Source organism: Penaeus japonicus, unplaced genomic scaffold (genome assembly GCF_977035675.1).
Source record: "Penaeus japonicus unplaced genomic scaffold, GWHDUDI00000001_assembly GWHDUDI00000013, whole genome shotgun sequence".
Lineage (NCBI taxonomy): Eukaryota > Metazoa > Arthropoda > Malacostraca > Decapoda > Penaeidae > Penaeus > Penaeus japonicus.
In genome coordinates, this window is record NW_028234415.1 from 5279063 (window position 1) to 5291562 (window position 12500).

General features: G+C 32.0%; 2 protein-coding genes across 7 annotated transcripts in view; one reads left to right on the top strand and one right to left on the bottom strand.

Moving 5' to 3' along the window:
* Nucleotides 1-5006, top strand: part of LOC122265753 (solute carrier family 2, facilitated glucose transporter member 1) — a 14473-nt gene extending 9467 nt beyond the window's left edge. Inside the window, exons 5-11 of the mRNA XM_043035174.2 lie at nt 359-499; nt 665-802; nt 972-1177; nt 1446-1570; nt 1764-1954; nt 2091-2262; nt 3136-5006. Of these exons, the coding sequence (XP_042891108.2) occupies nt 359-499; nt 665-802; nt 972-1177; nt 1446-1570; nt 1764-1954; nt 2091-2262; nt 3136-3256 (1094 nt within the window). The 3' untranslated portion in view covers nt 3257-5006. The remainder of the gene's footprint in view (nt 1-358; nt 500-664; nt 803-971; nt 1178-1445; nt 1571-1763; nt 1955-2090; nt 2263-3135) is intronic.
* Nucleotides 5007-7070: 2064 nt separating this feature from the next.
* Nucleotides 7071-12500, bottom strand: part of Klp10A (kinesin-like protein 10A) — a 93171-nt gene continuing 87741 nt past the window's right edge. For all 6 annotated transcript variants that reach the window (XM_086543073.1, XM_086543076.1, XM_086543072.1 and 3 more), the window contains 6 exons: nt 12203-12403; nt 11937-12069; nt 11436-11646; nt 10995-11121; nt 10684-10858; nt 7071-10572 (listed from right to left, as the gene is read on the bottom strand). In XM_086543073.1, the coding sequence (XP_086399199.1) occupies nt 10442-10572; nt 10684-10858; nt 10995-11121; nt 11436-11646; nt 11937-12069; nt 12203-12403 (978 nt within the window). In that variant the 3' untranslated portion in view covers nt 7071-10441. The remainder of the gene's footprint in view (nt 10573-10683; nt 10859-10994; nt 11122-11435; nt 11647-11936; nt 12070-12202; nt 12404-12500) is intronic.

Sequence of the window (12500 nt, forward strand, 5' to 3'; positions counted from 1 at the left end):
TCTCTGTCTTTGTCTCTCTTTGTCTTTCTCAATATAATAAATTTTAGTGCAGATTGTAGTAATAGCAGTAGTTAATGTTATGTATGATTATTATTGTTGCTGTTGTTAATATTATTATTATTACAAGAATTACAAGCTATTTATTCCTATTATACCAAATATCGATTAGTATTACTTTGCCAAAATATCATACATACATAATATCATAAGTTTTGGAAATAACAAAGATTATAGAAAACACTCCCATCTTAAAATGCCCAACCTCGGTTATGATTTAGTTTAGTATTTCACAAGTTGGTTGAATATGATTCATAGCTCTTATGCATATTCACTAAGTTTCTCATTTTTATTCCCATAGGTCTGTCCACGAGTCTGGTTCCTCTCTACCTCTCAGAAGTAGCCCCAGCTTCATGGAAAGGAGTCATGGGTGTCACCTTCCCAATGGGCATGTGCATAGGTGTTCTTTTGTCACAGATTATGGGCATGGACAATATCTTGGGTAAGGTTATTCAAAGTACAGTACTGTTGATTTTGGCAATTCGTTATCATCTTTATGAATAACTAAATTACTTGTTTGTGTGTCTTATCTTATGTTGAAATATGTGATTGCAAGTCAGAGATTGCACTAAGATTGATTCTAAGAAGGTCAATTTCTTTTTTACAGGTACAGTTGATCATTGGAATTATTTATTAGCAGCATATGCTATTTTGGTTGCTGTGGCACTCCTTCTTCATCCAGCACTTCCAGAGTCTCCAGCTTACTGTTTTATTAATGCACGGGATGAAGTGAGAGGACGAAGGGGTAAGCAGCAATCATGAGTATTTTTTACTACCTTGCTGTATTTTATTCTTCTTTTTTCTTATGAACTAAATATCACATTGCTTGTGAAGCTTTATCATGTATTGATTTTAGTTTTACAACACAGGTAGTCTGCTCATAGATGTCAGAATAATATAATTTTGTTTTCCAGAACTACAACGTCTGCATGGAAAGAATGATAAGTATATTGAGGCTGAGGAGACCGCTCTCAAGGTCATGGCCGGAATGAAAAACAAGGCACAAGAAGAAAGCAGTGGCTGGACTTTCACTCAAATGATCATGAACCCCAAATATCGATTGTCATTGTTGATTGCAATGATCTTCAATGCAGGCCAACAATTTTCGGGAATCAATGCAGTAAGAGACTTTTATTATCTTACGTGTTTATTCACTCATTCTGTTTTTTTTCTTAAGGGGGAAAATTAATAAATTCAATGTTTATTGAGATTTTTCTGTTTGATGCCATGGTAGTATTTATATGCAAAAGATATATCACAGTAAAAGATGTAATTTGTTGTGTAGGGAATCTGATACTAAATATTGCATGTATTTTTTACATTTATGCTATGTGTATAGTAATGTAGTAGTAGAATTGTTAGATAATATTTTATTATTTTTCAAACAGGTGTTCTTTTACTCAACCCTAATCTTCCGAAGCGCAGGACTGAATATCCAAGAGAGTCAAGGTGCATCTATTGGGGCTGGAGTCATTAACTGCATAATGGCTTTAGCTGCTGCACCCCTAATCAAGTAAGACCAAAAAAAGAATAAATAGGAAACAGATATCATTAAAAGATGATATATGAAACATGATAAACATTGGGTAGATTTTTTTGTAGAGAAAAAATAATTGTCACAATTTTTACAAAGTGATAATGACAATGGATAGGATGAAATTACATGAATATATCTGTTATTGATGGAAAATTTCTCTTTTTCACAGATATTGCAGAAGAAGAGTGCTTTTGATGACTTCCATAGTACTTTGCATCGTGTGTCAAGTTGGGCTTATGATTTCTCTAAAACTTATCTGGACATATCACTCTGCTTCTTTTGTTGCCATTGGTGCTCTCATGTCCTATGTTTTATTCTATGGCATGGGTCTAGGACCTGTTCCTTTCATGATTGCAACTGGTAAGTTAATCATCAACTGCTTTACTGTCTGTATATGATCTTTTTTGCATATAAATTCATGTAAATTGATATTATAAAATTCATATTCTCTCTGTCAGTCATTCAATCATTAAACTAAGCAAACCATTTGTTGCAGAGCTATTTCCATCTGGCCCAAGATCTGTTGGAATTTCCATTGGAAGCACAAGTAACTGGATCAGTAACCTCGTGGTCGGTCTAACGTTTCCTCTTCTACAAGTGCAGTTTGGAGAATTTTCCTTCGCATTCTTTATAGCATCATCTATATTGATGTTCATCTTTGTCTTCTGGTAAGAGAAGCTGATATGCAAAACAGTAGTCATTTTTAGAATTGCTTGGACTAATATTAAACTGTAATCTTTTGTCAAATTTCATAATTCTGAGCTCTTTTGAAAGATAACAAGACCGAAAACTTATTTAAGAAAATAACTTTTTTTTTTTTTTTCAAATATGACTATTGATGGATGTGTGCTGCTATAATAAATATAGTGCTTAGAATCTGGCAGGATATCACAGCAATGGGATTTCAAAAATTAAAAGATATACATAAGCACAAGATGAAATTCCTAATACTTCTGGTGTCCGCTTGTTCTTTGCATGAAAACCCAATTATAGGCCAATATTACATGACATAGGGAAAGACTTTATATCACTTTTTAGACCAAAGCTATAACCAAAGAGCAGTATGTAGCTACTGATATATACCTCTGAATCCCTAAAATTATATCAATGTTTTTTGGTTGGTTCATGACATGTTTAGAAATGGCTAGTCTCATCTCATCTTTGACATCAATCAGTCTTTATATGAATAATGTGAAGATGATGAGAATGAGTGGGGGGATAAAAAAGGGCCATATGTTGTTTTTTATAGATAAGATATTGTTACCATCATTTAGGTACTGATAATTGCAATTGCAATGAAAAGGCAGACAGGAGTGCTAGATATTGGTGAAAAGAGTTTAGTTGTTTAGTTGTTTAGTCTCATTGAAATGACTTCCGTAGTTTCTCCCTCCAAAAGTTTACATTTCTTATGCTCAAAACCTATGTGGTTTGGGATTGATTAATGTTTTTGTTTAGCTATATGCATGCATTGTTTCTACCAGCATAACTTTTGGAAGTCAACTTATATATCCACTAATAATAATTCTTTTTTTCCTAAATAGGTTTGTACCAGAAACACTTGGCAGAGAAGAATCACCATCGCCTCCATCATCATTGGAATTCATCATCGACAGTGACAATCTGGAAACACCCTCAGAGGACATTATAAAAAATATTATTTAAATGGCAACAAAACCAGCCTTGTACAGATAATCTTAAAATGTTATTATGATTTATAGCACAACCTCTTTAACTGGCAGCTCAGTAAAAAAAAATATATATATAAATAATTGTAAATATTTGCTCAAAACTTCAGACATTATGCAAACTATAACAAGATCTATTGTTGTGATTTTATTCAAAATCTGTAAAGTTGTTTTTGAAATGTTAAGAATAGTTGCAAACACATTTGAAAAAACTAGTCAGAAATATTTGCCTTATACATTGATTTTTTTATTTGGGCAAATAATAAATAAATATATTTATTAACTGTAAGGAAATATTTTTTTGAAAGAGCAAATCAGTGTTTTTTAATATAATTCGTGCATTTATATATATATACTTTATAGATCAATTCAGACAGTATAACATGATTTTCTTGTGCAATGAAAGGTTATTCCTTTAGTGATCTAAAGGGCAAGTGCAGTATTACTAAAAGGTAAGCAATATATACTTTATAAACAGAATCACAAAACTACCTGTGTCCACAAAATAAAGGATATTGCATTGTATGATATCAATGCATTATAAATCTACACACAATCAAATGTAGAGGTGTTTTTGTTTGATGGAAATAGATCTGCATTCCGAAAATTATCAGAATATGAATGTATAGATGTAATTTTTCTTGCTTTTTAACAACAGGAATTGTAGTGATGTATCATTTATTTTTTTATTGTGATATACACTTTTGTCTTTTGTTGATGTGAAAGACATACTAGGCATTGTGAATGTATAGCTAGTCCTGTTTATCCATAATTTATTTTTAAAAAAGAAGTCTTTTTTTGTAATGGTATGGATTTATTTAATTTGTTACTCCCTTGTCTTCATATGCTCTTAATCAGGGGTCGACAACCTTTTGAATGCAGCGTACTAGTGCCGAATAGATTTCTAGTTTTCAACCCCCACCCATGTCTGTTGCAATTAACTTTAGAATAAGTGGTACTACAGATATGTAAACAAAACGTTCATTTTGAAATTAAACGCTACTTCATGATAAAGAAAAAAAAAGTAGATATGCTCAAATATCATGTTACTTTTTTCCTTCCCCTCCGTTTTCTATATAAAATTATTATTGTCGTTATCATTATTATTATTATTACTTTTATTGTTATTATCATCATTAGTATTATTATTACTGTCATTTTCTAATGTGCTTGTGATTTACCATAGGTATGAGTCACATTTGGAACGCATGACAAGGGTTGCCGACCTCTGCTCTTAATTCTATTACAATATTTTTCATCCTTTACTGTTAATAAAAGAACAAAATATGCACATATAATCAGATCATTACCAGTTGGAAACTAAACCTTCCAAACGACCAACTTCCATTGTTTTAGCAGCTTTTGATACATTCATCTTTTTATTCAGTTAGTGTGTTTTACGTCCTTATAGTTGTAATAAACATTGCCCATAACTACTTCAGAGAAAGTTTCATGTAAGAAGATAATATATAGTTTTATATATATAGAACTTTTATATATTGTAATCTTAAAATGAAAATGACTTGGACATTCATATTGAATGGTATTCTACTTTTCTCTGGTTGTATAAGATGTCTTTCCATTGAGAGTAGAAGCTTGCATTTATTTTCTTTATTGATTGTGTTCATATATATTCTAACATGATGTTAGAAATCTATATAACTTTTGATGCATTTTAGTTAAATGCAGTATTTTCTACTTAAATAAAATTTCAGATTTATATATAATTTTTTTTCTTTTTTATCCTAACACCACATTGCTTTTGCCTTTCTGGCTTACTAGCATATATGTAAAGGTTTCATTATGTACATAACAAGGATTGTTATCAGTTTAGTGGATCAAGTGTACATGCAGGACCACAGTTAATATTGAGGACATCCAATTAGGCCATAGTGGGTAGCACATATCCCTGAAAACAATTACTTAACCCACTGGTCATGGTTTTAACAAAATATGTTTACAGTCATGTGGCTGGTTTATGTTGTTCGGCACAGTATCATCAGCGTTTATGACCGATTCTGCCTTGACTGCAAATCATGCCATCTGCTATCAATGGGTTAAAATAGGGCCCTTAAGAACCTTTTGTTCACCTTTGTTTCCAGAAAATTTTGTTCTAAAATCTCTTATTTGACTGTCTTTTGGTCATTTTTTACTCATTTGTTAAAGATCAAATGATTCACCTTGTCTCTGAAATTACATTCTCAAATTTAGGAATTTCCTAAGAGATAAGAAGTCAAAGAAATATGAATTTTAATTCAAATATACAAAAAACACTATAATAACTAGATATCAAAACCTATTTCTGGTGACACTTTTTTTTCTTCATATATCACACAAAACAGTCACTCTATCAATATGGTTACAAATGTTATCATACACAATTTCTGTGCAAATACTTATTATCTTTATTGTTGCATGGGGTTTTTCTTTTCTTCTTCTCAATTAATCCTCTTTTTTTCTAATACAGAAATTATATTAATGACCAGTTTTAACGATTATTATTACACGCGATAGTCGTGAAAAACAAGCAAAACAAAGCATCCATCTCATTAAATAGGGGCTTCAATATATTTTCAAATCTGACAGGGTGAGGGAATACAATGTAAAGAACAAAATATACTATTAGTAATAATGAAAAGTTTTTACTGAAAGTCTGTATGCACTCTTTTTTTTTTTTTTTTTTTTCATAGGAAATGAAAAAATTAGTCAAACTATTTCATGGTTATTGCAAGATTCAGAAAAGTGATAAAATCTACTATCTTCATGAACACTAATAATTTAGTCATGTTGAGTGGGATTTTCAACTATGGTAAATTCCTATAGCTATCATGTCATTCCACAAAAGAAATCTACCACAAAAATAGATAAAATACTTAAATCATAAACGTCCAAATGAATATATTACAAGTCAATTTTTCCTTTGATTATTGAAAGAGTTTTAGTAATCTGATGTTATTGAAAACTAATATCTAGTAAAATGGGAATGAAAAAGGAGAAAACAGGCCATTTCAAAAATTTGAATAAAACTGGAAATAATATATGATCCCTTTAAATTTAGAGAATAAAAACTATTATTGTTTTATGTACATCAACTTGAATCCAAATATCAGTACCAGTTTTGGGGATATGTGCTTATTGTGAGTTTTTAGTCTTTCAATATGAATAGAATCACAGCTATCTAGAATTGTCAGAAGAATGAAGAGAGAGGCTCCTAGAATACACGACTCCTAACTTTTGAAAAATGACACCTTTGCAGAAACTATGCCTTTTCTTAAACAAGATAATATACATGAAATAATCAAAACTTCACAATTTGTTAATCTGAATCAAAATTGCATATCTCGGATTCATGTCATGAAATAAACATCACCAAAATCATCACACGCCACAAAAGCCAAATGGACAAGAATGACGGCCTCAATACAATAGAATCAGACTTTCGTCTTTTAAAAATCTTAAATTCACCTTTTTATAGTTCATTTAGCTTCTCAGTGAAGCCATCATAACACTTGAGATAAGGTTTTTAAGGCATTGAGCACATTCATCATGTTTCATAAAGTCTCATCAAATGTTAACAAGTATCTGTATCTTGAAAATATGGTTGACAACAAAACTGCATAAAAATATTTACATATCAACATTTATTTCAATATACATTCCACAGAATGTAAGCCTAGTAAATGCATCTTTCACTGCTACTAAAGGTTTTTGATTTTTTTCATGACTTACCAACATCTCTCTCTAAGGATAAATAATAACTTTAAAACCATAAAGGGACATCAAAATACTTCTAAAAGGTTTCCTTTGTGCTTTTATTGATGTGTGAAAAAGAGAACTTCATAAACTGCAGCATTGACATTTACCATTTCTTGTTACTATGCTGTTATCTACATTTTTCTTCTTTCATATACAGTAAGGCAATTAAAACATAAATAAGAAAAATAAAAACATTTTCAATGTTTAAATTCCTAAACATTGTATGAAAAACAATGCAAACTAAAGTCAGATAAAAAGATACATACTGAAAAGCAGCCATACTTTTTTCTTTATATTCTCAACACAAACCATTACAATAATTAGAGTGAGTTAGCTATAAATTACTTTTTAATATAAGAAATACAATAACCATGAGCTCAAGAGCACAAAACTTGACCTGCCACCACTTCAAAGCACCAACAAGCAGGCATGATAATGTGACAAACAATAGATGTAAGTTTTCTTCACCAATGACATATTGGTTTCTACATCCATGTGCTGTTACTACAGCAATGTCACAATTTTATCTGAGAAATAAAGGATTGTGTTGACAACTTCATTTGAAGGACAGAACACAGATTAAAACAAGTGAGGGGACAGGAGATACAAGATCCTAAAAAAAAATTAAAAAAAAGGAATCTGATACAGGATGTTGAGCGTTATGAATTTGCTGAAATGTTTGAAGTTCCCTAAACATTTTTATTCAGAGGGAGTTATTATTGGGTGTATTAATCTTTTTACAGCCTACTTATATACAAAACTGTGGACTGGGTACATTCAGCGTTACCATTGTGAATTACTGGGAACATTAGTTCACTTTAGGCAGTTTATTTAACACTGAAATTTGAAACACTGAGTGAAGCTGTTAGTGAACACACAACTCATACATCAGAGAAGCAATTCATGGACATGGCTTGCTGCCTTTCTGCACTGACTATACTGCATCAAAGGAGCTCTGATACAGAGCATTATTTGACAATATGACCAATTGAATCTCCCTACAGAACACCTCTCACTTTAAAGTACACTCTTTTTTTTCCTGCTACAGTAAGCATCAGTTATTTCTTCTAGGCATTTCATCAATACTAATAATTTTGCAGTTTTAAAAGGATAGTAGTAATCACAAGAAATATAAATGTTTACATTGTGAAAGGAAGTAACATTTCCAACAGTAACCTCTTACCAATCCACCATATATAATGGCCTTTCAAGAGGATATGGAATGTTGTTTTGGACACTAGCCACAGTTTTCTTTTTTTTTTTACTATAAGTTCTTCCTAATTTAAAATTAGATAAAAAAAAAAAAAAAAAAAAAAAAAGTTATGGACAGCAAAAAAGATTTTGATCTGATGCCTTGGATAAAATACTCCACTATTATATCATCTATGACTCTGGCTCAGAAAAATAATAGGTTTACAACTTTCCTGTTACCATACACATCGCTTGAGTATTTATTTCTAAGTGTAGTCTGCTTCATGAATTGTAAGAAATGGGGATGGGAAATCAAATGAGAATATGACTGATATACATGTAGTGTTTTGATGATTTTTTCCTTACTTCAAGACTGAAACAAAGGAAAATCATTCACAATTGTCTATACTAATTGGTCTGTTCCTCCCCTGAAAATCATAAAAAAAATAAAAAATAAAAAAACCTTGATCAAACTTCAAAATTCTACCCATGAACTTATTTTAGCATAACTGGTTTCATCAATAAATAAATAGAGAATACCAAGAGCACAATTCAGCATGACATCCTAGCATTACATATCTTCAGCATATTCTTATCATATAATAAATATCACAATATAATTCTACTTAATCTTAAGGTGAATTGGGCTAGTACCACATTGTATGCCTAGTTATGAACAAGCATCAAGTTATTATAACAAACGCTGTAAACCATAAACACTTGCACAGTATAATGAAGCTTATTTTACAGTCAATTAGCCACACTAAGCCTTATAGTTTACTTAATTGTGGATAATTTATCTGTCTGTGAGCTAAACAAATATCCATAGAAGAAATATTAGCGCACAGTACCAATGGCCACTAAAGATTTTCCTAACTATTGAATGAAGTCTTTGGTTTTTTACAATTAAATCCATAAACAAAAAAATGTGCTATTTCATAGTTTAGAAATTTGATGCAAATAATACCAAAATTTCTTTACAATATAAATCATGCTAGCTATGACTAGGGTAAATATCAGAAAAAAAGAATGTAAATAAAAAAAAAATTATGCAACATAAGACTAACCACTGTAGACCCATGGATAAAAAGTGGTATATGCCAAAGTCTGATCTAGTCAACAAACAAAGCATTAATGCATTTCAAACAAATATCAATCTGTTTCTTTATGAAAGTGTACTCAAACATACAGTCCTTGCAGGTTACACAGCAACCATTCAAAACCCAGTGGTTTCTGGTATTTGATATCCTTCTGAAGTTACTAACTGGTCCTACATATATAGCTCTCAAAAAAAAAAAAAAAATCATAATATCAAAGAAGTGGCTAATTTTGATTGTCTAACATTTGCCACAGAAATATAAAAAAATGTCACAAAAGAATTGAAAAGGAGAGAAAATTGCAGCTGGCATAAATTGAGAAATAAATTCAGTTCTGAAAATACAAAACAAAACAAATCGTCATGTGGTCTAAAACTTTTTTTGTTTTGTTTTTTTGAAGTGGCAAGTGACTAAAAATACAAATAAGCTAAAGAAGATATGAAAAGTAGACTATGATGTTGCCAAACTGGCTTAGGATATTTGACTTTGAAGCTTGAGCAAGTGTGAGGGATGGCTCTTGAAATTATACCTAAATGAACAAGTAATGTCTTTTACCATTACTTATGCATTCAATGCATTCATCTGAGTAACAAGCACAACCATGTTCCAAATATCATTCACTCATTCCTTTTGAAAATTGCCTTAGCATTCCATAATAAAACTTAAAAAGATTAACTTAAAACCATTATTAACACAGTTACAGATAGATATTTGATTGCATTACAGTTTAACTACAAAGGGGTATTGTTAAAAGTATAGTTACAATTATAGCTTCTGTGCACATAATCAATAGTGAGGCATTGAGTACAGGCCCTAATGTTCAAACTCTAAAAGGGGTGACAGGGTCCTTTAAGATTTTGGTTCACTTACAGTACATGTTTTGGCTTAGGGTGGAGGAAAACAGCTTCATGTACAACTTTTAACCCTTATTTATAATGATGAGTGTTTAGTACCCTTGTGACTAACATATAATGCTATAGAGGAAACAATACTTCAATCCAAATGCCATGCAATATTACTGTGCAAAGTCACTGGTGAAGATTCATCGCCACAGGACTGTCTAACATATATTAAACAGTCCTCACAAGGGAGTGGATGGATTTAAAAGCAGATAAATTTTACACATGCTGCCGACGTGATAACTTCTCCTCTTCCTCCAGCTGATGCCTAAGTTTTATCACACGATCTCTTAATTGTGTCCACCATTCCATATTCTCCAATACAACATCTTCTAACTGCTGTGCATAAGCTGAAATGAAAAGTGAGTAGCATTACACTATGTCACTGTTCAATACTGTGTCAACTATCATCTAAAAACTCATATGAAAAGAAAGACAAAGAAAGAATAACCCTTACTCACCATCTACATCATAATCAACCTCATTGGTCATCTGGTAAAGAGGAATGAGCATCTTGTCCATCTTGTCTCTGTGAGCAAAGTACTGACCATGAAGGTCCACGACCTCCTCTTCTGCTTCTTGCAGAGCACTCATGGCTACTTGGAATGCCTGCTGATCTGCACTCATTTCATTCTCCTAGTCAGTCGAAGATCAATTTGAGAAATTAGAGAAAAAAGAATTTGTAACAATTCAGTTAAAGGATTCCTTCAAGTTATAATCTACATTAAAAAAATTCGAACATGAAATGGATTAACTTCAAACCTTAACTTACATTGTAAGAAGTGAGACGTGAATAATCTTCCTCATTTGTGCCATTTTCATCTGGTTCTTTTTCAGTTGGGGAACTCTTCTCCTCCGATACTTCAGACACACCCAACTCTTTAACCCGATCAGCGTATCTGAAAATTTAGAGGTCTTATTATCCAACATATTTATTTTTACCCCATTAACGACAGGTGACAAGATATCACGTCAGCGTCAGTGCGGGCAAAAATCCCGAGGAGTTAGGCTTACGCATTTGAAATATCCCAGAGCCAAAATAGCCCATCGTTAATGGGTCAAGTGCCTACATAGTCTAAACATATCCTTGATTCAAGAAATTAATCTTATTCCTTAACTATTGGAAGTTCACAGTCAATTATCAAAATTGTGCACAACAGGGAAGTCCAGATTTCTGAATTTTTAAGTTCTTACATTCCATCCTAAAACCAACCTGAGAGTATTCAGTGTATGTTCACAGCAGTTCATCCCGGGAGAGATCATAGCAATCATGCAAGTCTTACTCTTGTCACCAATAAAAGAATCACGCAAAACTTGAGTAAGCTTTGAAGCACGGAAAGGCAAATGAGCTCCTTTGCGGCCAAGTGCTCGGATACATTCCTTCAGAGCCAACAGAGATTTGTTGATTTCTGCACCCTCCATTCCTATAATAAAAAACAGGTTAATTTTGGAAAAAAGGGGGGGATGTACATACATACATACACACACACATATATATATATAGTAAACAATATAAATGTAAATAATACTTTTAATAAAGATCATGAAAACAATCATAACTTAACTCAAAATTACATTTTTGAAGTTAATGCCTAAAAGGTTCCATCACACCATCGTTGAAACCCCACTAAATAAAACCAAAACAAAGTACATCTATAACTAGGGAGAAGGTAAAAGAATCAAAATTAGTTATTTCTATACCATATTCACTCACTTGTTTGTCTGTTAGCACTAGATGTGTCAGCTCCCCTCTCGTTACCAGCCAAATCAATAAGAGAAAACTTTCCGTGAAGTTTGTATGCTTTGTCACCTTGCTTCTCGATCTTATCCAAATTTCTTAAGATAATCTAGAGTAGAAAGGGGGGAAAAGAAGTTGAATTAGTCAAAGCATTTTAAATCCTATTTGTAAATAGGTCAAGGTTATGCACAGAAATCAATCATTAAAACTAAAACTAAAATTCCATCGTCAAAAAATAGTACCTGGAAGACAGCATGAGACCGAGAGGACTGGTTGTTGGCAGCAGTCTGACCAGATGTTCGGACATTGGAACCTAAACTGATGAGCTTCAGGACATCCTCAACGCTTTCACATACTCTCTCCTGTAGGCCTACAACTTGCACAACATTCTTTCCGTCTTCCAGTACACGTAGTTTTGCCTTGCCGTTTAGCAAATCAAAAACCTGTCAAAAAGAATTATATAAGTAATAATGTTTTTCTTAAGAAAAGGATTTTCTTGTGCTCATACATGGACTTGGGTATAAACACTTCAAAATCTCC